The sequence below is a fragment of the Myotis daubentonii genome, chromosome 4 (genome assembly GCF_963259705.1).
Source record: "Myotis daubentonii chromosome 4, mMyoDau2.1, whole genome shotgun sequence".
NCBI classification, from domain to species: Eukaryota; Metazoa; Chordata; class Mammalia; order Chiroptera; family Vespertilionidae; genus Myotis; species Myotis daubentonii.
This window is the reverse complement of record NC_081843.1, coordinates 53,733,933-53,761,677: the sequence shown is the minus strand read 5'-3', so window position 1 is coordinate 53,761,677 and position 27,745 is coordinate 53,733,933. Positions and strand designations below refer to the sequence as shown.

Sequence of the window (27,745 nt, the reverse complement as noted above, 5' to 3'; positions counted from 1 at the left end):
CCTTTTAATAAACATAACATATGTTGTTAACTAGACATAAATATTAGCAAAATGAACCTACTTTAATACTCATTCTGATAAGAAGATTACAAAATTACAAGATAATAAAAAAAATTCTACAAAAGCTAATTTTGGGTTCTTAAATTTACTCAGAATGCTTTTTATTAGGTAACAAGGAAGTGAAAAACATTAAGTTCATGTCCAACACATTATTAAAAGCAGAGACACACTGGCAAACACACATTACGTATTGGTAATGGTTGCTACTCACAAATCAATCTACTTGGATAAGAATAAGACCTAACCTCTAAAAGGACACATCTTTGTGGTCTGTGATGGCGATTAGTCCATTGAAAACCCACACTGCCACAGGAAATAGGGTGAAGCCAGTCCAATCTCCCCAGGAAACTGATTAGGAATAATTTGACTAGAAACTGCTGAGAAAATAGACCCTGAAGTGGGCCAGGCATCTCCAAATAAATGAGCCAATTTCTCCTCTGTAAGCAGGTCTGTGCAATGCAAGGAAGACACAAAACGGGTGAGTTAGGTAATATTTGTTCATTATTGTTTATATACCTATCTTTATATCTACCATCATCTTGATGCAAATGCATTTAATAACTTACTTAAAAATTTAACTGATTTTCTGGCTGAATCATTCTTTCTTATATAGTGAAATGGCATCTGGAAACTTATTTTAAAGATTTAGCATGTCTTGTCTACTTAGATTTTCACTGATTATTAAAGTAATTTTTGAAATGTTCCTTTCATAATATAAAGTCTACCATAACATTGTTTATATATTTAATAATCATATGTGAAAAATATATAAAATTAGATGAGGTACAACAAAAAAAAACAGGACAAAAGATGGTGATAATGAAGTCATATATATTTATATAACATGATAAAGGTTTATACTGTAAATACTATGCTGTGTTCCAATACATATACATTTATCTAATTCTCTAAAATCTTCCCTATTCTACTTCATATTTCCTCCCAAAGGCAGAGGAAAAAAGAAAACCAAATGGTTTCAGTAAATCAACCTATGCCAGATCTTATACCTGTAAATTGTTAATACATTTTTATTCTAGATTCTTCTTTTGAAAGAGCTTTTTAAACTCTTCTTAATTCCTAGAACTAAACTAAATTAAGTGTGTGATCAGACCACATTCTGTCAAAATCTTCTTGTCCATATTTCATGATTGGACTCATCAATTTGGATGATGTTGGCTGGCTAGTTTGGACAGCTGGATATAGGTCAAACATTATTTTTCTTACTGATTAACCATAGTTTTCCAGATAAATCTTTAAAATCACGTTTAAAGTAACACAGAAAAAAATCTTTTTTAGTCTTTATAGTCATGTCTGAAGGTAAAAAAAGAAAACCTGTGTGATCTCTTTGAACATTTACACTTGCTATAGTTACACATGCATTAGTTCCTCTGCCCTAATAAAACAAAATGGGGAAAGGGAGTAAATTATATGTTTTAACCAAGAAAGTTGAGGAGACCAAAAGATTCATGAAGTTGAAAATGACCTTCCAGAGGACACCAATCCTCTCCTTTCACAGATGAGAAAACTGGACTTGACCCCGGTTAAATGACTTGCCCAAGGTTAGACAGTTAAGTAGTGTCAAAGCCTTGCCACATCACAGATCTTCTGAGTCAGATGTTCCAGCCTAAGAGATCAACTAATTCAATCTCCAAGAAGAAACAAGATGAGTGAGTTAGGTAATAATTGTTATCTAAGAAACACAGAGTCCCAGAGTACTCAATGATTTGCTTAAGGTCAAACATCTAGTTGACAGAAAAGAAAAAGTGACATCCACATTAGCTGACTCCAGACTTTAGTGGGTTTTTTGTTTTTTGACAGTTTTGACAAAAATCAAAAGGAAGAATTTTCACACAATTAACACATAAGTTCAGTTAGGTTACCAAAACATTTGGCAATAGGCAGGCAAGAAAATAAAATGAAGAAAGGAAGTGTATGGGGCAGACAATATATCATCGGTTAATACTCAATTGATTAATTCCCCAAATTAATTAATCAGAACAACAATAATAAAACCTAGCTTTCACCCAGGGAATGTAATGCACCAAGCATGTTGTATGCATTTACTTTCTCACTGAATCATCACATATTATCCATCCTTACTATTTTACACTAATGGAAACAGGGTTAGAGAAGAGTCAGCATTTGAACCCAGATCACCCCAACTCCAAAGTTAGTCGATTTTCTCTCCTTGACATATCTCTGTATCTTAAGATTTTTTTGCATATAAAAAAGATAATGAAAAAATGCAGAAATTCATTCAAAAGTATTTAGCAGCTAACGTTTACTACCCACATACTATGTGCCAGGCATTTTTCTAATGTAATACATCATTTAATCATCATGATAACTCTATCAGATAGATACACTATTATTCTCATTTACAGATGAGGAAGATGAATCAGGGGAAGGTTAAGTAACTTGTCGAAGTCCACAGCACCCAGTTCATGCAGGAGCTGAGAACGGTACCTAGAACTTCAGACTCCTAACCATCATGCAAGCCCGGGTCTAGTGTTTCTGAATGTAAACCACAATCTCTGACCTCAAGAATCCTATCATCTGGTAATGGAACAGAACATATCTAAGGGATGCAGACAGCAAACACAAACTACAGTATGATCCATATTTCAACATGATCCATATAAACCACTGAAGTAGAAGGCAGGGTGACACCTTCCACTACAGAGGCCCAAGGGCTGAGCGTGAGAGATGGATCACCTAACGTGTCCAAGCACACATTTTAAATAAAAGACCTGGGTTAGTCTAGCAAAGCAGATGTCCATAATGGATAAGGTGCCAAAACTCTTTCTTCCCAGTCCAGTTGTCTCCCTGGAGATTAGATGGGAACGTGATCCATCTACATCCCTATCAGGAGACTTTTGTCTTTGAAACTAATCAGGAAAAATTTACTGGCTGTTAAGCTATAGGGTATAAACTCCTGTGATGAAGGAAGAAACAGGAAAGGAAAATGGGGGTGGGGGTGGGATTTGGGACACAAAAGAACATATAGTCAACTCAAGCATTCATCTACTGTTCCCTACAGCTTAAAAAACACTTATTCCTTGCTCAGAACGTGCTTGCTTTGGAGTAGGCAAAAGCTGCATTTAAAATTTAAGTAAATTTGTATTGCGAACCAAAAATGACTGAAAAGTGCAGGGATTTAGACTATAGGGAAAAATTTCCTGACCATATGACAAACTCTGAAATTTTTATTCCCAGAATATTCAGAATTTCTTCTGAAATTTTTCAGAAACCAGCATTTTGCCTTGGCCAGCCCTCGAGAATCAAGCTCACCTGAATGCCAAGGAGGAGGGCGGGGGTCTGCGGATCCCTAACAGGGTGATTATTCTTCATAGTCAACACACATTGTACATACACATGGCCTCACAATTAGCTAAAAACGAGTCCACGGAACAGTCTCTGGTGGTACTAATTACCTGCTGTGGGTGGAACAGTCGTGGCTTACTACCTCTTCAGCCCATTAAACGCTCAACATGAAGAAATACCTGTGCATTTTTAACCCTCCTTTCATACCAGCGTAAGTCTCATTCTCCTCCACTGTGCCTCCCTCAGAAATCATGCCCCAATATCACCTTTCAACGTTTCACTGAGTTCTGTTGGACAAAGTGTGTCACTCCATATGGCCCACTTAATCAGCCAAATTCAAAGTATAAAAACCTCCGTTTTCTCCTCTGCAGAACAAGGGTCATTATAATACCTCCCTCCTAAGAGCTGCCCCGCTGTGTTTGGTATACAGGAAGTGCTCAATAAATGGGCTATTCAGACATGCCTCCATTCCTGAAGGGGCACAGGAGCACGGCTGTGGCCTGTAAAAGCAAGAGGGAACCACGCCTACTCACCTCTAAGTAAACAATGGCTTTAACTTGGGGATTTTGAAAATGGGATTCAAAAAACCATAAAGGTTCGCCACAGCCCTCTCATCTTGAGAAGAGAGTGGGCCCAGACAACAGTTGCTCCCAAACACAGCCTGGTGTTTGTTGGGTGGGCTTGGTTTTTCTTTTTCTATTTTACATAAGTTTCTGCTAAAGATTTTTGTGAACAATGCTATGTTTTGGGTTCTGTGGGGGTTTTTTGTTGTTGTTGTTTTGTTTTTGGCTTAAGTTTGAAAACAAGCACTCAATCCATAAATCAGAGAAACAATTCAGATTAATAGAGCACCCCCAGGTTCCATCTGGAAATATTAAAATTGCCCTGAGTTTTACCATCACCTAACCACTTATAAACCAAACCTAATTAGAAGACCTTCACCATTTTCTAGTCTTCAGCTCTGTTTACAAAGCAATTAAAGAGTGGCTGAGATACACAACAGTGCGGAACAATTATAACCCATGTGAGAAGCCTGTTAATTCGTCCATCATAAAGAATAATCCATCATAACGACCCCGCGCCTTAACACTGAAGAGGAAGCCTCCCAGTGACACCCTACCACCTGGACCACCTAGCTAAGCCACCCATGCTTCTGATCCTTTCACCAGATCCCCTCACTCTGAATTAACTATTTTCTATGCATCCCCCAAGTCCATCTACAAGGTTACAGCCAGTAGATCTTTATTCCCGTTGCTATGGATCCCTGGGATTCTTCTACTACTACTCTCTCTATTAAATCAGGCCATTCAAGGCCTAGACTAAATTATTCCTCTCTCAGGAAGCAGTTCCTGATACCCTTGAACAGATGTGCTCTCTATCTCAGTCCACAGCATTCCATGCTCTATTGTGACATTATCTGTTTGTTGTTCATTATTAGTGGCCTGAGTGAGGCAGAACATTTTGATCACTGCCTTGACAATTAATGAATTCTCTCATCGTCTTGGTATTTGCCTGCATGTGGTCGTTAGCGCTGATGTGTTCACATCAAATATCACAGAAGACCCGGTATTTAAGATGAGGGGATGCTTACACTATCAGTCAGAATGAATAACAAATCCAAGTATGCTATTGGCCTTGCTGTGTATTTATTAAAAATCACTTTGCAGTCAGGACACATGAGAATTTCTTTTTAAAGATGTTTACTTTTCCAGTTAGTAAATGTACTGGGGTGGTTTTCACTAAAACATAAGTCAGCCAGCTGTTTGTTTTGGTTCTTGCGTTGAATGGTGAAAATACAGCCAGCTTTTACTCAGAGTACTGCACTTTTTAAACAAGGAATCTGCTCCATATTTAAATGATTTTTTAAAAACTATTTTTCATTTTTTTCATATAATGAGAACATCTCTTTGGAACATCAGAACTTTCCTTCAGATGGCATATGGTCCCCCCTCACCCATTTGATACCCCGGGGAGCCGAAGCACTTAGGAGACCCAGGAGAGTGTGTAATCGACATGACAGCTGGAGGAGGAGACGCTGACAGAAGCCTCCGCACAGGTACCAGGGAGGGAGTGTTTGCTTTGGAATCCAGGTTGACCCCGTATCTGTCACATCCACCAAACGCTACATTTCATTCGCTCTGGAGAAGACAGCATTGCTGGCACGCAGGTTTCACCCAGAGAAGAGCTGGACCCACCAAAGCAGCTTCATGTACCTGAAACTTCTCTGAAATCGACAGGTCAGACAGCCTTTTTGCACTTGGGACTCCCAAATAATCTGTAACCCAGCCTAAGCCGCAGGCGGCTTTGTAGCCGGCTTCCCTTTCCCTGGTGCTTTTACGAGTTCAGCTGTGGGCCCTGCTCACTGCCCTCCACAGCCTTTCTTCTCTAGCACATGCATACTTGAGCTCTTTCTGGAGCGCTGACTAAGGAGGAACAATAGGAGGCTTTGAGCCGGCCTCAGCCCCAGACCCAGTCAATATTTACTTCAGTTTGGAGCCACAGTTTTAAAGCTCCTTCCAAGCAGAACTCAACAGTTGGGAGTCCCCAGAGGTTTCTAGATTTTATTTCAAAGGGGGGGGGGGGGGTGTCATGTAAGGACAGAGTAAATAGATGACTGTCCAAACCCACCCTCTCAGAAAAAGAGAGTCTCTTCAACAAAACAGGTTAGACTTTCAATACTACTTAGCAATGTATAAGAAGAAAACCAATCACTTTGCAACAGTGATTACAGCCGTCTTCAAACTCCCTATCAGGCTGCAATGCGAATCCATTGAAGGAGACCCCTGTATACCTTGTGAGCAGGGCCCTGATCTTGTCAACCACCAGAGTTGGCCTACTTTGCCTGGAACAGCAACACGAAGGCCCCGAGTGAAGTCCAAACTCCCCCCACCCCATCTTACGTATACGACCCATTTAAGCACCCTCAATTAAGAGTGTGCTAGGACCCTAACCGGTTTGGCTCAGTGGATAGAGCTTCAGCCTGAGGACTCAAGGGTCCCAGGTTCGATTCCGGTCAAGGGCATGTACCTTGGTTGCGGGCGCATCCCCCGTAGGGAGTGTGCAGGAGGCAGCTGATCGATGTTTCTCTCTCATCAATGTTTCTAACTCTCTATCCCTCTCCCTTCCTCTCTGTAAAAAAAATCAATAAAATATATTTTAAAAAAATTGGGTCAATACTAGTCTGTTTGTCTGCTCTCTTGGCAATATTAGGAAGGCGATCTATGGCTTTGAAAATGACCTGAAAGAAAAAGTCACTCTCTCTCCCTGACAGTGAAAGTGGCTTCCTACAGATGGCAGGTGGGAGGTGGGGTGAAAGGTGGGATGGGGCGAGAACAGCAGCAGGTTCTAACACCATATTGGAGTAAGTGGAGTTTTCCTGTGTAGGTGCATTGCCTTTTGTTGAGATAAATGGAGATCCTCTATTAAAAATAAAATTATTTAACTGTAAATATTTTTATATTTGCCTAGTTGATTTAATTTTTTTTAAGACAGCTTTCAAAAAGCTTACCTAAAATGACAATTGGGAAATTTTACTAAAACGATTAAGGCCATATAAAATTACTAGAGAATTCAGTGAGACACCGAGGAGAGACGTCCACAGTGTCAGCTGTAACCAAGTGCTCATTATTCCATCCAAAGCAATCAACAGGCTTTGTTCTTTCTGCTTAAAGACCTAACTCAGTGGCTCTAACCGTGGCTGCGCATTAGAATCACCTGGGAATCTTTTTAAAATCCTGATTTCTGGGCCTCATCCTCCGGTAATTCTGTTTCTTTGTTACGAGGGGAGGCCACAACATTAGTAACAAAGAAACAGAATTTTCGGAGGAAAAGGCCCAGAAATCAGGATTTTAAAAAGATTCCCAGGTGATTCTAATGTGCAGCCAAGGTTGAGAGCCACTGACCTAACTATACATTCCACTCACATTTTACAATGTTTCCATAAAGACAAAGACAAATGAGCTGAAAAGTTGAATACAGGAGAAACTGAAGAGGATTTACAACTATCCAAACTTAAAATTCTAGCTTATGACAACCCTAGTATTAAAGAGCAGCTCATCATCATTTATATCCTAAACTTATAAAATACCTGGACATAATTTGGCATTTCCCAAAGAAAAATGAAGAGAATTCAAACTATCCCACCTGCGAAGAGTATGAGGCAAAAGGTTAGGTATACTTGGATTGGCCTGTTCTATTATGTTTGTCTACATTCATCAAATGTATTGGAATACTCAATTCAATCATTTCAACATCTTAAGGAATTACTGGATTGCTATACAGTCCATTTGATCAATCAACATCCTCTCCTGGAAAGAAAATATTGAGTCGGCCTAGCGGAGATGAAGTCTCTAGCTGATACTTTTAAACTGATATATAAGAGTATACGAAATTATTTTTTTAATAATACAAAGTGTCAATAAGTAAGTCATCAAAATTTAAACTTCCTGACTACCCCTTTGCCAAGAAAGGAAGGCTGGAACAGGGGAGAAATTGTAACCATTAATCATTCATCAGACACCCACCGACAAGTAACATACAATTACAAAGTTTTAAACTTGAAATAAACTCATAGCAAGCTCATTCCCTTGACAAATCTTAACTTCCAATTTAGCAGGATGAGAAAAACACACTTTTGTATGAAATAATAAAAGCACAACAAAGGTCTTTCTAGCATTCCACTGAGCATAGCAATTCTAAATATTAGCACACTGTTTTCTTTAGGGAATCAGTGATGCAGAGTTCTAGGTGCTCTTTCAAACAATTTTGGTTATTTCTGGCTAAGTGCTGCCCTCGGTTATCACTACACGTCTGGGTCCTGCACATAAGGATCACTGGTAATTTCCTTTATGAATTACCTTCTTTTGAGGGGCAGATGTGAGGTCTATACCTTCAGGAGCAAAACAACACTATAAAATAATTATGTCAGTATATGATTGCAATTTTAAAACAAGGAACAGGCACATTTGCTGTTCTCCGAAATAACTATAAACATATGAAATAAAACCTGCTTTGAATAACCACCAGACAATTGTACAGGAAAGTGGCCCTTTGACAGTAACGTGTTACTCAGGTTTCAACACATTAAAATATGTGTTCCTTGACAAATTCTGTTTCCTTTCTCAGCTAGATTCTGTTATGATCTATTTATGCTCCGAACATCAATGTGTGTATAATTAATATGTACTAAGTTTAAAAGCAGTTGATACCAAGAGTGTTTTAAGCACAGAGGTGTCAAGAGGTTAAAACGTGTTCTCTTGGCAAGAGGATTCAGAGGAATCCAAGGGTCCCAGGGCCAGAGGGGCTGTCTGTGAGAAACAGCCCCAGACAGGAATTGATTTGCCTTCCACGAGCTCCTCATTGGAAATACGAGCATCTCCAAGAGGGTGTCAGTATTCATTACTTTCTTCTTTGAGATGAAGATATCTCATTATTACCTGTGAATTCCAAAGCAGACTATTAGGGTTTTGGAAGTCTACGGAGGAAAACATATAGAAGAGACAAACTGAGAGGGGACAAGAAGACATTTAAAATAAACTTGACCGACTGTACAAAGGAGATCCAAATTCCTTTCTGCGAAAAAGGTCTTAGGGGACTTGCCTCTCAAGTGTCATTCTTCACACATTATTACTCTTCGTAGAAATCACAAAATAAAGTCCAAAATGTGAATTCCATTAAAAGAAAACCAATGTAAATGCATAAATCATATCTATCAGGGAAACATAAATACAAAAGTAATGCAACTCAGTCTATCTCTTTAAAATGTCAACTCTTCCGTGATGCTTTGAAAATAAGCCTTCATTTGTGAGAATATGTGTTCTATGCCAGCAGTCGCCAACCTTTCAGACCTCACAGACCACCAGTGGTCCGCGGACCACGGGTTGGCGACCGCTGCTGCAAAGATATGCTTAAACCAGTATTCGCCAACCTTTTGGACCTCATGGATAACCAGATTTATGCCATTTACAGAAATATATCTATAGATATAAAACCCTAAGCGACTGTTATGACCAAACAACCAGCTGGTAGCTATGACGCGCACTGACCACCAGGGGGCAGAAGTTCAATGCAGGAGCTGCCCCTTGGTGGTCAGTGAGCTCCCACAGCCAACCTCCCACAGTCCCTCCCCTCAGCTGGCTGGACTGGGTGAGAAGGCCCCGATTGCCAGCCAGGCCCAGGAACCCCACCTGTGCACAAATTCATGCACTGGGCCTCTTGTAGAATTATAAAGTGAGATGCAGTATAACGTAAGGTGACCCTCTTAATCTCTAGTCTTTTTATAATAGTGTTCTAAGTTTTAAAACCCTGTCACAAATACACTTTCCTTTAAATTTTCATAAATTTGAGGGATTTTTTTTTTTTTAGAGAGAGAGAGAGAGAGAGAGAGAGAGAGAGAGAGAGAAAGGAAGGGAGAGAGAAAGAGAGAAACATTGATATGACAGAGGAACATCAATTGGCTGCTTCCTGCACACCCCCTACTGGGGATCAATCCCGAAACCCTGGCATGTGTCCTGAACGGGAACCAAACTGGTGACCTTTTGGTGCAGAGGACGATGCTCATGTAACTGAACAACACAGGCGAGGGCAGGATACGTTATTTTTATTATGCCCATTTATTTATTATGGTGAAGAAACTGAGGCTCAGATTCATCATGATGAATGGCATATGTCCAACTCGACTAGAACAAAAATTTAATTAGAACATCTACACAATGGAATACTATGCTGCGGTAAAAAAAAAAAAAAAAGGAACTCTTGCCTTTTGCAACAGCATGGATGGAACTGGAGAGCATTATGCTAAGTGAAATAAGCCAGTCAGAGAAAGATAAATACCACATGATCTCACTCATGTGTGGATTATAGAGAACAACATAGATGAAAAGGGACAGGTCCAAAGACTGAGAAATAGCGATCAGGCTATCAATCCCCAGAAGGAAAGTAGGGGAAGGCAGGGGTAAGGGGAAGAGATCAACCGAAGGACTTGTATACATGTATATAAGCCAAACCAATGGACATGGACAACAGGGGGATGTGCGGGGCGGGGGGGGGGGGGAGGTTGGGGGTTAATAGGGGGGATGAGGACACATTTGTAATACCTTAACTAATAAAAAAAATTTTAATTAGATCTAAAATATAATTTTAAAAAAGTTTATAATAAAGGTGACTGAAAAATCCAATCTGACACAGGCTTTTTAATATCTCACTCTCTGAGCTCTCGCTTGTATGACACCCAAACCCATCTGAAAGTTTTATCTCACACAGCTGCTATTATGAAAACTCAAAAAAAGGGGGGGAGGGGCATGAATTCAATGCTTTTCCTTTATGCTGTCAAAACAATCTATAAATGTACACATATCACTGTATCTAAAAACTTGGTTACAACCCGTTAATCTGATGACAAATTAGTGTTAATAACCTTGTGTTAAAAATAAAAACCATTCAATGTATTTCTCCCTTTTTCAAAAGCGAAGGGGAAAAACAGTAACTAGAACTATTGAGCTTCTTCTTCTTTAACTAAACACAGAAATGACCACAAACCTTAGGTATAGCAACTCCATTTTGAACAAAGCCATTGCTTAAGATATGCAAATAACTTCATTTTAATCAATGAAGATATCCTATTTCTAAACTTAATGAATCATCTAAGTACACAGCTCACTTCTTTTTTAGGAACCACTTAAGTTCACACATAGTCTCAGAAGATTCTTGCATTTCTTTATCTACCTGAATCATAAAACTAGAAACTCAAAGTGGCAATCACCTGAAAGTTATTGCTTCAGAATGTTTATTATACCACAGCAAGTATAACCTAAATCTGCAAAATACACACAAAACAGTCATGTCTCAATTTACTATCCTTCACATTCATAGTTCTTACAAAATGCAACCCGATGTTTTAATTAAATCCATTTACCAAGGATTTAAAAATGAAAAGACTGGCTTCTGTCCAATAATTAACTAGAAAAAGGAGTTGGTAAAAATTGTTGCAAAAACAAAAGGATACTTGAATTAAGAGTGCTCACCATCCTTTCCCTTTTTTCTGTTTGTTTTTGTAAAAATATAGCTGATTTACAGTACAAACAGTTTCATCTGCCTTTTTATAATCATTTCATAGAGGTATACTGGCTAAGGAAGTCTACTCACTGATGCTTTCACAGGCTTGAAAGTGCTTAGGAGATTAGTCATATGTAGTTGTACACACAGAGTGAAGAACAACAACAGAAAAGGAAGCAGGCAGCGTAATCTGAATTTAACTAGTTCCATTCTCTATTTGTTAATACAAGCATCGCATAATATTTGTTTTGGGAGAGCAAATGATATATAAGCTGTGAAAAGGCAGAAGCACATTTACAGACTTTACACTTCCTAGACTCTACAGGAACAAAGCTCCCTCACTGAGGGCACTAGCATCATAGAATTTTAGAGCAGGAAGGAATTTCCCCGCAAGCCATTAATAACTCCACTGGAGTGTAGGCTCCTGAAAGCCACCCACAAGAAACCCCACCAGTGGGAGCAGAGAAACTGTTAGTCATCTTCTATGCTGATTGTAAAATGAACATTTTGGGTTCATTTAACCATATGGATTTAAATTGGAAAGCATTTTGGTTTTGTTTTTAATCTGTTTCTGAGGTATAATTCTGGCATTGCCACATAACATACATCTGGGGAAGGTTGCAAATAAATTCCTTTGTACTTTTATGACAGTATCCTCCATAACATACAACAAAAACCCCTGGCCTATCTACGCTTGTTAGTGGTGTATTTTTAATGATGCATAAACCTGAACGTAAAACTCTATTTTATTTGTCTGAGATTTGAGGGTAAGTGGCTAGAAATGAACTAGGCCTTCAGACAAATAACTTTCACTCATGCAAATATTAAGCCAATTTAGATATTGTAGAACCATATGGAAAGTTCAGGGCAAATACAACAAGAGTCCTTGGATGAGCAGCCAGAGCAATCTCTCTTGACGGACTCCTCTAGAACCTTGCTGCTCATACTGTGGCGAAGGGCCCCGCTGCATCTGGGTCAACTGAGAGCCTGTTAGAAACGCAGAATGTTAGGGCCCAACCCCAGCCCTCCTGAATTAAAACCTGTACTTCAATAAGACACACACCCGAAAGCATCTGTGACCAGATTACTTGTGAGAAGAAGCAGTGATCTAGAAATTGCTGGCCGAATGCTTCATAATGGCAGGAATGTTGTCCATACTGTTCACTGTGACATCTCCAGTCCAGAGGACAATACCTGGCCCACATGGACACTAGACAATTATTTGTTGAATAAATCCATATGTAAAGATTTCTTATATAGTATTTTCTACTTTGCACTGTAATCGTGTGTACTAAATTCTTATTTTTGCCCAGAATGGCAAGTTCCTTAAGGGTACAGATGCTCTCTTATTCATCTCTGAATCTGCTGCATGCCTCCCAGCGTTTGCACACATCACTCAAATATTTTATCAATTATGATTTGTAGATACTCAATAGAGGAATATATTATTACTGTGAGGTAATATGCTAGCTTTGACTTTAATGTGAAAACTTTGGAAAAATAAGTTAAAACCAGTATATAACTCCTGAAATCACCCACTTGGTTTTGGCTTTAAATATAGTAAAGAGGATTCACCCAAGGAATCAAAATAATAACAGAAAATATTATGTTGTAAATGCTATGGAAATATTATATAGGGCCAAGTCCTGACTCTACATGGTACCACAGACCAGGGATGGCATGGGTGATTGAAATCCAAAATTGATTTCAAAACCTCATGTTATTCAATGGCCTCAAAGTCTTTTTCATCAAATTTCATACCGAACCTGCTATACGTTTCAGAAAAGTCATTTTTTAGTTTTATTTTCTTTCTCAAATCCATCTACCAGCCCTAACCAGTTTGGCTCAGTGGATAGAGCATTGCCCTGGGGACTGAAGGGTCCCAGGTTCAATTCCGGTCAAGGGCATGTACCTTGGTTGCGGGCACATCCCCAGTAGGGGGTGTGCAAGAGGCAGCTGATCAATGTTTCTCTCTCGTTAATGTTTCTAACTCTTTATCCCTCTTCCTTCCTCTCTGTAAAAAAAAAATCAATAAAATATATTTTTTAAAAATCCATCTAACAGTAGACAAACCCAAAGGCAGTGAGGTAGCCAAAGCCATCCAAAGAACAAGATAGTGATAGAGAGAGCTACACGATAAATGAACTAAGTGATTAGTCCACAAATAGCCAGATATACACAAAAATCTAGAGCTAAGTGAAGAAATAATTTATAAGAGATCATTATGGGGGGTTGGGGATAAGAGGGGCCTAATACATGGTGACAGAAGATGATTTGACCTTGGGTGGTGGGCACACAGTACAATATACAGACCTTGTATCATAGAAATGTACACCTGAAACCTATGTGATCCTATTAACCAATGTCACCCCAATGAATTTTTAAAGAGATAATCATAAGAAATAATCAGAAACATTAATAGCATAGAAGTGTTGATGAGAAGACCATTCCAAAATAATACTCAAAATAATGAGATATTCAGAGTCATAAATGTTGCTGATTCTCTTGGTCCATATTAACAGGATACTAAAGCAAGGACCCCCTCACTCACCAAAAAGAACTGCTTTTTTTCTTTTTAATTAACTAAGTTAGGTTTCCTTTATTCATTTTGCCCATATATGTATTCGTACAAAGTACCCTCTGTATACATAGAAGCATCCCACACACACATATACACATACACACACGGTCATGCTGTTGTTTTCCCAAGAGTGTAGTTGACAATGGTGATAGCAGTGTGTGTAATTAGTTCTCATTGTTTCCCTGACAGCTACAGTTCCATACAAGACCCTTTTCTTTTTATGTTGTAAATGCTATAGGAAAAAATATACTAATAATAGGCATTTAATTATGGGTCCAGCAAACACAATGGGAATATCTCCAAAAGAGACTAGAACCTCCGGGACAGCTAAAACATGTATTTGCAGAGAGGGAAAAGTTTTGTTCTTCAATTACAGTAATGCTCAAAATATTGATGACGGGCATATGACAGAGTCTCGGGGAAATATTTAAAAAAATGTTTCTATCAACAATAAAAACATGTCTACAGGATTACATCAATACTAGAACCAAGGATACTATCGTATCTGTATTAAAATGTTAATAAGAAAAAAAAGCATTGCTTAATAATAAGGGAAATAGTCCTTAGAACAGCTTTATGCTTTGATACTATCAATGAAGAGTACAAAGATTCCGTTTTTTACTTTGCTTTGCACAGACTTAAAAAAAAAAAAAATAGTACGTGTGATATCAAATATCTGGGTGCTACATTCCTTGAGGCTTACTTTAATTTGTTTTATACAGTATTTAAAATAAAGCATTCCCGAACTGCTGTCGTGGCGGACACCAGATCTGTCACCAAGGTCCTTTCTCGCCTGATTAATTAGTAACTGGGAGACACATTTTGGCAGCTTTCATTTCCCTATTATTTTCTCTAGTTTGACACAAAACCCTGTCAGAAGCACCACTATTTGAACTGTTCCCCTCTTAGTACTGGGTCACTACATTTTAATAAATGGAGCCCCTGCCAGAAAACTACCAAAATATGCATAAAAGTATATTGAAGCTGTAACAGTAAACAAATATATGAAGAAAATACTGAGTGCCACAGCATCTAAAACATTAATGGTCTGTCTGAACCCAGGGGTTACTAGCGAGATTGCAGGGCAGAGACTAAAAGAAAAGGCCTTTCATCCGTCTTTAATACAATACATATATTTATTTATATATATATTAGCTTAATAAAGCTGAACACTTTGGTGCAGCAGAACCATCCATCTGAGCCCTCTCCATCATCCCAACCCAATGAATAAATTTATAGGGAGGCAGAGACTGATCGTGACTACAGGGATACCGAACCCACCCAGAAGTCACGAAAGCTCTGGCTCAGCCAAATATTTTTTATAAAAGGTAAGGTGAAGAACTTAAAAACTGAAGCTAAAAGGCTGACATGTTGGAGAACGACAAGTCACTACAGAAGCAGTGTCAGGTTCTCCAAGTGTCAGTCACTTCAAAAAAGCATCCTGCTCCCATGGTGGCTCAGGACACTTGTGTGCCAGGGCAGTGGCCGTGCTGTGTGGGTCAGAGGTCACAGCTTCCACATTCCGACATCTGTCTGTATTTTTTCTTGCCCTGAAACAATAGAAGGGGAACTGGGCTCATTTGCTCCCACTTTGTTTAACCTAATTGTTAAACACAAAGGATCATCTCCCCATTTTTAGAAATATTTTCCCTTTGTTCCCCATTCCCATTTGTCTCCATGAAATTAAATACTATAAAAGCTTAACCGAACGGTTAAGTCCTCTCTACACATTGTTCAGTAAATGTGACCAAGTCACATGTCCCACTGGAGACTATGGAACATGAAATATCAAGCGGCATGCCCACCACCATCAAAATCTAGGTAACAATTTGCACGATAATCATCCAACCAAAATAAGCCAGCCCTGATTTTATTCCAACCACATTTTAATGAGAACCTAGTTTCATTTGCCTTTATAATGTGTGTTAACACAGAAGAGGCAAGAGCTAGTTGTTAATTATAGTTTCTACATATACAAATAAGTAACTAATAAAATTTAGAATGGACACTCTGACAGCTCAGAAGCAGAAAGAAAAAAAAAAACACACAAAAGTTTTTGTTAGTTCATTTAAAAACAAAGATGAGCACTCAGTTATTTTCCTCTTTTCCTGGCAAAGAAAATGGATGATGGCTATCAGAGGAAAGCTCTTCGGTACAAAATCTGTCAACTCATACCTTGGACTTTAATAAGGAGCCAATGAGATAGCTATTCATTCTTAAAATGTGGATTTCATTTATCGTTTTTAAACTGTTTCTACAACCACCAAAAATCCTGCTTCCCATGAACAGAAGCAATCTGTGACATAGTGGCATTCAAGCTGTGCCTAGTTTAATCAGGAGGACTGAGTCAGGTTACTGTGAAATTAATCTGAAGGAAATTCTGTTTTTACTGCAGGACATGGGAATAATGTTTCCAGACATCATCAAACAGATGCAGTAGCAAGAAGTGTAGTATAAATTTTGGGTAAAGTTTACTAGGCCACATGTCCTTCCAAATGTACCCAAAAATATAAAACATTGTGGAAAATATTGCAGGCTCAGTGGATATACTCTTATAAATTTTAATACCAAATATGAATGTACTTCCAAAATAATTTTTTGTAAGAACTCACAAGAACGGTTTAGTGAGAGCCTATAATTCAGAGCCAAAAAGGTTCTGGCTTCATGTTTCTGGAAGCACCCCAAATGCTTCATTTTTAGAGGTACTACATTTCTACCACCATCTCTTACTGAAGAAAGATTCCTGATACCACTGAGCAATTTGAGGGGAAAAAAAATCCATCAACAAATAAAAAGGACTATTCGTACAGAAAGAGGAATAAGGATTTGGGGGGGGGGTGGTAATAAGGGCAGTTAATATATTACTTTGAAATTAATTAATAAGTTGTAAACTGCAAAAGAAAATTGCACATGTAAACATGGTACAGCCCAAAATTTAACATTAAAATGTAATACGCCTGAGTTTAAAATATATTACTACTCGGCTAAAACATCCTCTTTTATCAACAATACAAGCAGATAGCATTTGAATGAGCTCAAATTACTTAAAGTAGAGCTTTAAATGTAGAGCCTTGACAAAATAATTATAAAGTGGTTTAGTCCTTTTCTAGCGTCCATATTCATTTCCGGACCATTTTCATGAAAGAAAGAAAATCGGTCCTAAAACAAGATGGCTGCTTAGGGGGGGGGGGGGGGGGGGATACGCTGATTTAACTGAAAGCCCAAAACACCTAGCTTTTCTAAATCGGGAAACAAGGACTTAGTCATATTTTCTAATCTCCAAGTATGTATTCACGCACCTCCACAAACAAACCTATGGATTACACTGTGCAGTTATTTAAAATTATTAATAGCAAAGCAATTTTGTGAAAGGTCTAATCTTTGTGTACTAAAAACGTGATTGTACAAAAGGTATACAGAGATATCACATGACCAAGATTCCTACTTATACTTTACATCAGAATCACGATCATCAGTCATGGAAATCAGGTCGCTTGGTAAGTAGTAACAGGAATAATATCGACATATCTCTTAAAGAATCCCATCAAAAATGTCCAATGATATCCTGTTACAAACACATCAACTGCACGTATTTGGCTTTTGTAAACACCCAGGAACTTAACTGTTAGACACTCTCTCCTTGAACTACCCTTTGCTGACCTTCCCTAAAGCAAATGGCAGATTAATTCTATGACATATACATAAAATTTAAAAACATTTCCCACATTTTGAAATAATGTTTAAACAGGTTTTTTTTAAATCACTCAAAACTATTTTTATTTCTCACTTGAGTGAAAAATAAGACCTGACAGTAACATTTTCTTCAAGCTGTCAGCTGTCAATTGTATGAAGGATGTTTCTAAAGATGACAAAGGTTTATTTTTCCTTATTGAAAATGATAGAATCCTACCTGAATGAAAGCTGAGCTAACCATCACTGTGGTAGACAACTGTCTCTCGGCAACCAGATAACTTTAACTAGAAGTTTTCACTATTTTAAAATAATGTTTTTACTGAAACCTTTGGATCACTGTTAGAAAACAATATTCAGAAGCCTCAAAAATAAAAAGTTTACATCCACACACATTTCAGAAAATAGTGCAGCGATATCAGTAATTTACAATAAATCCTTCAAAGTACATTAAGGAGTATAAATGATCAAGAATACTGAGATATAAGAAACTTTTTTCATTTATAGTGAAAATTATGCATAATAGTAATGGCACAGAAACACTTGCGTTATATTATTAGTTCTTAATTTTAAACTAAGCACTTCTGTGTCATTGTGCTGCCTTGGTTATGACTGATGTAATTTTGAAAACGTAAATGCCGACAAATTTAAGGGGAAACAGATCAGGAAGTTAGTAATACCCTATTCAGAAACACTGGAAGTTTAAATTAATCACAAGAAACTTTTCTAACCAAACAATCTCAGGGTATAGTTTGAGAAGTAGACAAAAATACAAACTGAGTAATATAAATCAGGCCCTTAAAAGTGACATAAACTTACTGATGCTTAGCTCCCTAAGACCACCATCGTAAGACACAATACTAAAAGTGGATTTTAATATCTCATTCCTTATACCGCTCTTTGGGATTTTTATACCTAACTATGAAGGTGTGATCTGTCACAAATGGTCAAAAGGCAGTTTTTTCTCAGTTTGGAAGACTGATGCTGACTGAGTATCCAGAGTAAGTGGCCAGTAAGGAAGGCCTTACTGTACTTGGGGACATACAGGCTTACTTTTCAACAAGGACATTCCAATCAAAGCTGTTTTCATAGTTTTTATACTGTTTCTGAAAAGAAAGTTGACAATATATACTCAGTCAACATAGATTTGTTCATTACTAAAATACAGCTTTTTAAATCATCATTGCTATACTGTAAGTTATTCAAAACAAGCACAAAAATGAAGAAGGTTGAGTGGCTTCTTTTTAAAAAGCTATTAAGCCAAATATGTATACTGTGGGGAGGAGGTGGAACTACTAAGCAAGAGACCAAATGCTACCCATATATAAAATTATGGTCTTACCATTTTCTTGTTTTGTTCATTTTATATTTTAATGTACACTCTTTCTCAAAGGTACATTCTTTAGCCATATACTTCTCACAAGCTTGCAAAGACCAGGACTCCGGAAGGAATAATTGTATTCATTCATTTTCTTGGCCCAGCATGAAGTTGGTAGCTTGCTTGGTACATAGCAACAGGGGAGAAAAGGAGGTGTTCATTTTTATCTGTCCCTATCCAACAGGAAATCAGGCCAGTGGACAGAAGGCAATGAAATCCCTGTTCAGAAGGCATCTTGCAAGATTAAATGGCAAGAAATTCACAAGGTTAATTTGCCCCCAAATAACTATGTGCTCCTTCCAAACCTGATCCTCCGCATTCAAAGGTGGGAGTCTTTAAAGCTATTGATTATCAGCCAGAAGACACACGGCAACAAGATATTTGTTCAGTGAACCACTGCCTTAGTTAATACCACTAAAAGCAACTAACAGGGAGTAATAAACTACTAAAGGCTCTCTCTGATTCTTTTCATAACAAGGAGTTTACTAACTTTGGCCTCACACTGGAAATGCCCAACTGAACTGTACTGACAAGTGAGCCACAACTAGCACTGATGCCCCAGTCACCTAAAGATAGGTGACGACTTCTGGCAGCTTAATAGGAGTAAATAATAAAGTGTATAAAATACACTTTAAGTAAATAATAAAGTGTATAAAATAATAAAGTAGATAAAACAGGACATCTCAGTAGCCAACTTCACTTTTCAAACTTCTATGGAAAACTGTCCAAAAACAAGCAGCATATTCTCTTTTATAAATTTCTAGATAAAATAGAGGAACAGAAGGCAGATTCAGTTCAGGTCTCCTAAAGGGACAGGGGTAAAAACATGAGATATAAATCTCCGTCATACAGCTTCATTTTTATCCGGGTGTTTATATAAATACTGATATAAATAAATATCAAAATAATAAACCTACCTCATTACATCTACTAAACTGATATATTACATCGAAGCTCAGAGTCAATACAGTTAAAAGATTTTAAGTAATGCCTTTTACTTGAAGAACTTTTTTATCTTTCTAAATGTAACAATATTATTTAAAACACTGAAAATTTCAAAAACAAAGTTAAATACTTTACAAGTCTGGTAATAAAACTTATTCAAAACAAAATCAATTTTCCACCTTTCCTCCAAAAACATTTTTAGAGTTAAACCAAATTGATTTCATTTACTTGTCAGTGGAAAAGGCACCATGCTGGCATTAAAACACAGATGGGTAAGATTTTAAAAAATAAAACATAAAATTTTGAAAGAGGAAAAATACTCAGGGATCATCATTAGGAAAAAATTCTAATTAGCCTCATACACATGACCTACAGGCTAAAGATTTGGGAGTGTTGACCTGAAGTTCACATCACCTTCACAACTTCAAGATTACATGTTAACAAAACTAAATGTTGTCAATTACCTGCTACGCTCACACTAAATATTTAATTTACAAGTCTCTGCAAGAATTGAAAAGCCCAAAGAAAACATATGATTAGGTTAAATTTTAGTAAATCCCAGATGAATTACAGAGGTAAGTTTTCTTGTGAGAGAATAACATTTTAAATGGGTGATGCTCAAACCTAAAGAGAAGCAAAGCACTAAGTGAGAAGAATCAGTATTCTCAAAGTGTGCTGGTTGTATTTGTCACGATTCCATCCATTAACACCAACCAGTGGGAGACATCTTTAATTATCCTAGCATCAATTTGGCAAGTGGTCAAAAGAATCCAAGAACTTTTCCATATACACACAATAGTTAAAAGAATATTTTCATTGGAAGCAACAAACTGTTTATAGCATCCTTCATTCAGATAAAGTTGGATGTTCTTAATATTGAGTCATTTGTATCTTTATAAGAGTAGCTACTAAAGGAGAAGTGAATAAAGTTTTATCACTAAAAGTCTTTTAAAAAGTTATTTAAAAGCTTTTTACATTCTTAAAGAAATCAAGGACAAATAGTTATATTCTCCTTGATTTGGATTTTCATTACTCCAAGTTACTGAGTGACATGCCAGTTCAGAATTCAGCATAACATTAACAGAATCATTCTATTACTCTACTTGAGTGAAATTCATACAGGTTTTGAAATTTTTAAAATATGAAATATGCACTTAGGCAAATGTTACCATGTACTTCTACTCAGGCTGATAGTTTTCAGTTGCTACTTCAGAAATTTGTGCCAATTCAACACATGAAATTAGTTTGGACCACCGCCCAATAAGTACTGGCAACTAAAAAGTTATCAGCATTTGAAAATTGAGCATCCATTTCCCAGAAGTGAACACCTGGGAAGATAGATTCTAACAGTAAAACTATCTGACAGCAAGTAAGTTTAATATTTTCTCTTCTATGAACCTAAATCAATGGATGTTTATGGTATCAATGGAGTCAGTAATGAAACACAATGTAGCAAATAAATGCCTATGACTACACAAGTTATAATATAAAATATTTAGACCCTGTGATCAAGATGTGATCAAATTCTAATTTTATCTAAACATAATTTTAATTTGAAGTCGACTGATATACGCTAAAATATATTTGCTTCACTTGCATGGTATCATTGCAGCTTAATGTGTCCACTGAACTTTAAGTCTTTAAGATAAAAACTTTAAGAATCTATTTAAGTTGCAATTAAAGTTTTCTACTTTTTTCCAAAAGATTGAAGTCTTTTGATTATGCTATTAGTTTAGCAAAATCTTAAAAGATAGGGTTTATGCAAAACCAAAAAGCATGGCTAGATTACCTTGGTAATGATAACATATATGAAAGGGAAATGTAAAACACTGAATTTATAAAAGTCAGTAAATTGGTGCAAATTTTCTAAAATCCTGTTTCACTATCTTGTAATAAACTGCTTTTTTTTTCCCTCTGAATTACTTATTTTGCATTAGGCTCCTTTTAAACTACATCCAAGCTGACTTTATCTAATTCATCAAAAAAAGCACCATCTTATTTAACATATCAGAGACAAATCTGCCACCCACATTTGTAAAATTATATTATTTTTAAAGTAAATTTTAGTGTAATAATATAGGAAGATAAATAAGTCCATAAACCCTTAAGAATACTAAAGTTAGGACTGAATCTCTTGGGAAGGGTGTATGTCATTCTTTCTTTTGAACGTTATCGAAGTGATAATGATCAAATAGAAAGGCATTTCCATGGACCTCCAATTACAGTACTGACTGGAGACTACTCTTGGACCTTAAAAATTCTACAGATGAACTTAGTCTGGGCTGGTTCAAAGCTACCATGGCATCGTGAGCAGAGGAGCTTTCTGCAGGCAGAGCAGAGCTATTAAAAACATGACCTGTGACAAAAATCAATGTGCTAATCTTAAACCAAACAACAGTATCAAAAGCACAAAACAGAGATAACCCAAGATAAAATGTCCTCAAGCTAACGCAGATTAGCTAGACGGGTTAAGAAGGAAGGGTACAGGGGTATGGCTGGTTCTGTTTTAACCCGGATGACTAGAACATCCCAGTATCCAAATAAATTAGTGAGAAAAAGAGCACACTGTGAAGTTTGGCATGGGAAAGAAAAGACAACCAAGAGCAAAATGCCCCAAACTCAACTAAACCATTTCACCGTTATTTTATTTAATAAGGCACTAAAGTTTACAAATATAAATTCCCCCGTTTTGTGTATGCTGTCTAATAAAGCCCAAAGGGGAATAAAACCGACCAGCATAATGAGGCTTGCTTTTAACACCATCACAACTGCAAAGCTTGATCTATTTGTCTTGTCAGCTTTAATAAAAGGCATTTCCTCTGGCAGGATGGCTTCTTTTTCTCTTTTTCTAATAGTGGTAAGTGGCATGTCAAAGAAATAGCTTCCCATCCCACCACCCACCTCCACAAGACTTTTTTTTTTTTTTTTTAAACCAAACTTTCAGGGATGTCTCCAATTCTGCCAGGCAAGCAATTAGAGCTTGGACTACCTGGGTGTGATTATCTTTCCTGGGGTAGCAGGGCGGGTGCGGGGGGAGGGAGGGGACGTTTTCTCCGTTTGGCAACCGGTGGACCGCTAGTGGGGAAATGTGCCCATATCTTCACCTGAGATGACATTGCTTTAAGTGGGGAATCCCTCCCCTGCCTGCAGAAGGAAGGCGGGAGGACCGCGGAGAGGTCCACTGGGAGGCAGGCAGCACTGGAAGCGCTCTCCATACTCCTCTCCCCAGGCGAGCCGGGCGCGCAGCAACCATAAACTCTCCTCGGAATCCCACCACTGTCCTTCCAACTTCCACTCCAGCCCGGGGGTGGGGGGGTGGGGGGGAGCTGAGATTTGGGGACTAATGTTATGTCCCTTCTGGGCGGGCACCGAAGCCAGCCCGCAGCTGGAAGCTGGCCTCGGTCCCAGAGAGGCAGAGCAATTTGGACCCAGTGGGGCAGACGGCTGCCCACAGGCCTGGGAGAACGTGGGGCTCTGAGCGGAGCTGTTCTGGGTTGGGAGGGGGTCCGTCCGGCACGCTGGACAACACCCGCCCCAACTCCACATTCCGTGTCCGTGGACAAGGGATGTCCGCTGGGGGCCACGGTCCAGCAGCCGCGCTAGGGCGACCCCGGGCGCCCACCTTTAGCCTCCCGCGTACACGGTGGGCTTCGGGGACCGCAGCAAAAAAAAAACGGTTCCAGGGAACCGCGCTGGCTCCTCTGGCTGCACACCGCCAGGCCGTGGACGAAGGGCTCCCACCTCCCTGCTCTGCCAACTCCTGCAGCTCGCTCTGCACACATGATGTAACCCGGCATTAGATCAAACTTTCTGGCACCTTGAGCCCACCCAGGGGTGGAGGAGGTGGGAGAATCTTCTCCACTGCCAAGAGCGCCGGGCCCAGACTGACCCAGGGGCCGGATCATTTCCTTGCAGTTAAAGAGGAAAATAACCTAAAGCTTCCGCTTCCCAGCCCCCCTCACTTCCCCCAGCCCGTGCGCTTTTTGAAAGCACCGAGAAAAGACAAAAATTAAAAAGAAAAAGGAAAAAAAAAACTTTGGGGCTATTTGGCGGGTCTCCCTGCAATCCCTGCGCACCCACGCTGCAGGCCGGAGCTCCCAGAGGTGCGCCCCGGGGCAGCCCGGGACCGAGCCCTGCGCCGGTATCGGGATGCTGGCCATCCTGCCCCGGCGGGTCAGCGGGGGAAAGTCTCGGCTCCCGGACTCCCGCCTTTTCCAAGTCTCCTCGTTCTCTGCAGAGGCAGCCGGTCTGGTTAGACCCGGGACTCCCAGGGGCGCCAGGCCTCTCCGCGGTGGCTTAACAAAGAGTGGCGCAACGGAAGCGCTTCCCGCCGGCGCCCCGAAAGCCATCAGCGCACGGACGACGTAGGCTCCGAGGGTGCGCGCTGCTCCCCGCTGCCGCTGCAGCTCCTTCCGCAGGGCCCCGAGGCCCGGGGAGCCCCGACTCCTTGCCCCCTATTGCCTTACCTAGGGTTGCTGCTGTTCCAGTAGACGGCGTAGCGGTCGGCGACAGCCTTGGAGCCCGGGTCCTGGCTGAACACACACATCCAGAGCACCAGAAACATCAGCGTCAACATCTCCACGTGCAACATCACGCCTGGCCAGCGGCGGAGCACTGGACGCGCCACTCCGGGGAGAGAGCAGGGATCCGGAGAGAAGGAGGGGAGGAGAGAACGAGAGGGAGAGAGCAGGAGCCAAATAAATAGGAATAAATAAAATTCAAGAGGAATGAGAAGAGAAAAAGGCACACACCAAACTGGGGGAGGGGGGCGGAGAGCGGGAAGAAAAGAGGCAGTGGAGTGGAGGGGCTAAATACAAACTCGCACCCCCACTGGAGGGTTCAAAAGGAAAAAAAGAAATCACAAGATGGAGAGAAGCATGCGAGTGTGTGGCGGCGGCGGCGGCGAGGGCGGGGTAAGGGGGTGCCAAGCTGTGTCTAGGGCGGCGGCGGCGGCGGCTGGCCGGTCACCCGGGGAGAAGGAGGTGCGCGCCCGGCCGAGCGACGGCAGCGCGGGTCGGGGCAGGCGGCGGCGCACGCTGCACAGTCACCGGGAGCTGCGCGCCGCGGCCGCGGGAAGACATACACTGGCCCGCCCGGCTCGGCTCAGCGTCGGCGCGGCGGGATGCACAGCTCTCCGCCGCCCAGGGCTCTCGCAGGGCGCCCCGCTTCGCTCCAAGTTACTTTGGCGGCCGGTGGGAAACTGCGGAAGGAGAGCTCCGTGTGGATGGGGGCTTCGCGCCGGTGGCCTCGTCTGTGCCTTCACTGGGCAACCCCCAGAAATCGCGGAGGAGTCGTAGGTGTTGCGGGTTCGGGGCGGTGCGCTGAGGAGGGTGGGGATCCGGAGCCACAAACCCAGCCCCGCCGGCGTCCTGGAACGGGTTAAGCGGCAACGAAGCTGGCGAGGAGCGGTCTTGCTTCGCAAACCTCAAAAAAAAGTTTGGCTCTCCGTGTCTTCCAGCAGGTCCCCGGCGGAGTCGGACTGCAGCGGCGGCGGCGGCGGCGGGAGACAGCACCGCAGGCGCTGGCCTCGGGGATTTCTCGCGCGTGCTTTTCTCGGCCGGGTGTGGGTGTACCGAGGTGAACGAAGAGCAGAGGTTACCAGCCAGCCAGGCGGAGCTGGGATGACTAAACCTGCAGGGCGACGCCAACCCAGGAGCTCGGCTGCAGAGCGGGAGGGGAAACAATCACTTTCACATGAATCTCTCCAACTCCTGGATGGGCTGATGTCAGTCTCCGATCGCCTTCCGGGAGCAGGAATGAGCCCCCGGACGCAGTGCCAAGAGCCCCGAGTGCGCTCTCAGAAGTCTCTCCGCGACTCCGATGGGTTCGGCCCCAAGCCCAGCAACTTGTAGAGACGCATCAATCAGTTTGAAAGGGAGGGTGGGGGGAGCGCACGAGCGAGTGGCACCTCCCCGATGACTACATCAGAAAACCTTCCCGATCCTCCCGCAGCTGCTCGTCTTCCCCTCCTTGGGCACAGCAGCAACAAGAGGTGAAAACCACCAACCGAATCCTAAAACCCCTACCGGGCGGGAAAATAAACTTGAGTGCAGCGGCGGCGGCAGCCCCGGCAGCCGGGGAGGGATTGAAACGGCTGGCGAGAAGTGGAAAGGGGTAAAAGTCAGTTTGGCAAAAGAGAAAAAAAAGGGGGGGGGGTGCTTTATGGGAAAAATCTCGGGCACGCCCCCTCGTTAATGACCTGCGTGTAAAGCCGACAGCAGCCGCGACCCAGCAGCCGCACGAGAACGCGAGGCGGCCCGCGTGAACGTGGGCAGGGGAGGCGCTGGGGCGGGGGGGGCGGGCGTGTAACGCAGGGCGCGGGGCAGGCGGGCGGCGCGAGCACGGGTGAGAGCTCTGGACCGAACAGGGGGAGGCGCCGCCAGCCAGCGCCCGCCAGCGCTGCTGCCGCCGCGGCCCGGGTCCGGGGGGCTGCTCCCGTTACACCCTCCCCCTCTCCCCCATGCAGTTTACTTGGGTAGGTAGGTGCGTGGAGCAGCCAGTCAAGGAACAGCCTGCTGTTTGCTTACAGATCCAGGATTTTTTTTTTTTCTTTCCTCTCTCTTTACGCCAACCAGATTGGCTGTTCCAAGAGAAAGAGGCGTTTTCCTAATCTCCTCCCTTCCTCTCGCCTCCTGCCCCCTCCCCGGCCCCACCTTCCTTCTGACTAATTGAATTACTGGGAGTGCCGAGGCGCCCTCTTCTCCACCCGAGCCCAGCAGCCGCGCGTAACCCTTTGGATGCTGAATTCCGTCCGGGCTGAGGAATGATCGGACGTTTTTACCTGAGAATGGGGTTATTTCAATTACAAAGGAACCGTTTCTCACCCGGGAGCCGGAGCGCCGGAATCTGACTCCCGGGCCCCTCAGGTGACATGAACCCGCTGGCAGAAAGCCTCAGCGAATACGTGTTCTGTTCTCGTAAATCTGCCCTGGTCTTCCCAACGAGCAATGGCCCGGCGCTGGGTTATCTGGAGAGCTGAGCATCTCTCCTGTGCCTTTCAATCCCCCGCTTCCTACAAGGGGTTTTAACGGTTCATGAGCAGGAAGCATGACTTTCCTGAAAACACTTTTTTAAAAACACCAAGAAAATCACAGGGTATGTAAGAGTGATTGCCATTCAGTGGGACCGTTCAGGAAATAAATGCAGCAGGAGAGTCCATTAGAAATACGTTACACATTTTCCATGTCAACCCCGAGGTTGGTTCGCTACCCACTCCCCAAGGGGTAAATGTTTTGAATAAAGTCTTTTCGGGAAGGAACCTATGTCGGAGAACAAGGTCCCTTATTACGGGAAAAGCCTCGCGTTCCTGGGCTTCAAGAGCAGGTTGCAGCAGCGTGGTCCCAGGCCATCACCGGAGCGCGATGGCCTGACAGCGAGGCCGACTCAGCGCCCCGGGACGTGTGCCCCTGTCCCCCAGCGCCCGGGAAACCAGCCAGGCGCCGGGCTCAGCGGGGCTGCAAACCCTGGAGACTCTCCCTCGCGGGGCTCAGTCTGCGTGGTATTATTCTTTCTTGCTCTCTAGGGAGTTTTCTGCCTCAGTGGGGAAAGGCTGGTCCCAAGAAAGAGAGCACTTTTGTTTTGCTCCCAAACTTACCTGTTCTCCCCTGTACTTATTAGCCCAACATAATCAAATATCACGCTGTCTGTCCTGCGCTTTCCAGCTCTGGAGTTCAGGATTTCCAGGCGCTCGGAGCTGTTTGGAAGCGTCCAGACGC

The 27,745-nt window shown here is 41.5% G+C and overlaps 1 protein-coding gene across 4 annotated transcripts in view; it reads right to left on the bottom strand.

The window, feature by feature from the left end:
• EFNA5 (ephrin A5) overlaps nt 1-26,571 on the bottom strand; it is a 281,977-nt gene extending 255,406 nt beyond the window's left edge. The window contains exon 1 of one of the 4 annotated variants that reach the window (XM_059693963.1): nt 24,497-26,571. In XM_059693963.1, the coding sequence (XP_059549946.1) occupies nt 24,497-24,621 (125 nt within the window). In that variant the 5' untranslated portion in view covers nt 24,622-26,571. The remainder of the gene's footprint in view (nt 1-24,496) is intronic. The other 3 variants (XM_059693964.1, XM_059693965.1, XM_059693962.1) reach the window with 3 other exon arrangements.
• Nucleotides 26,572-27,745: the final 1,174 nt, after the last annotated feature.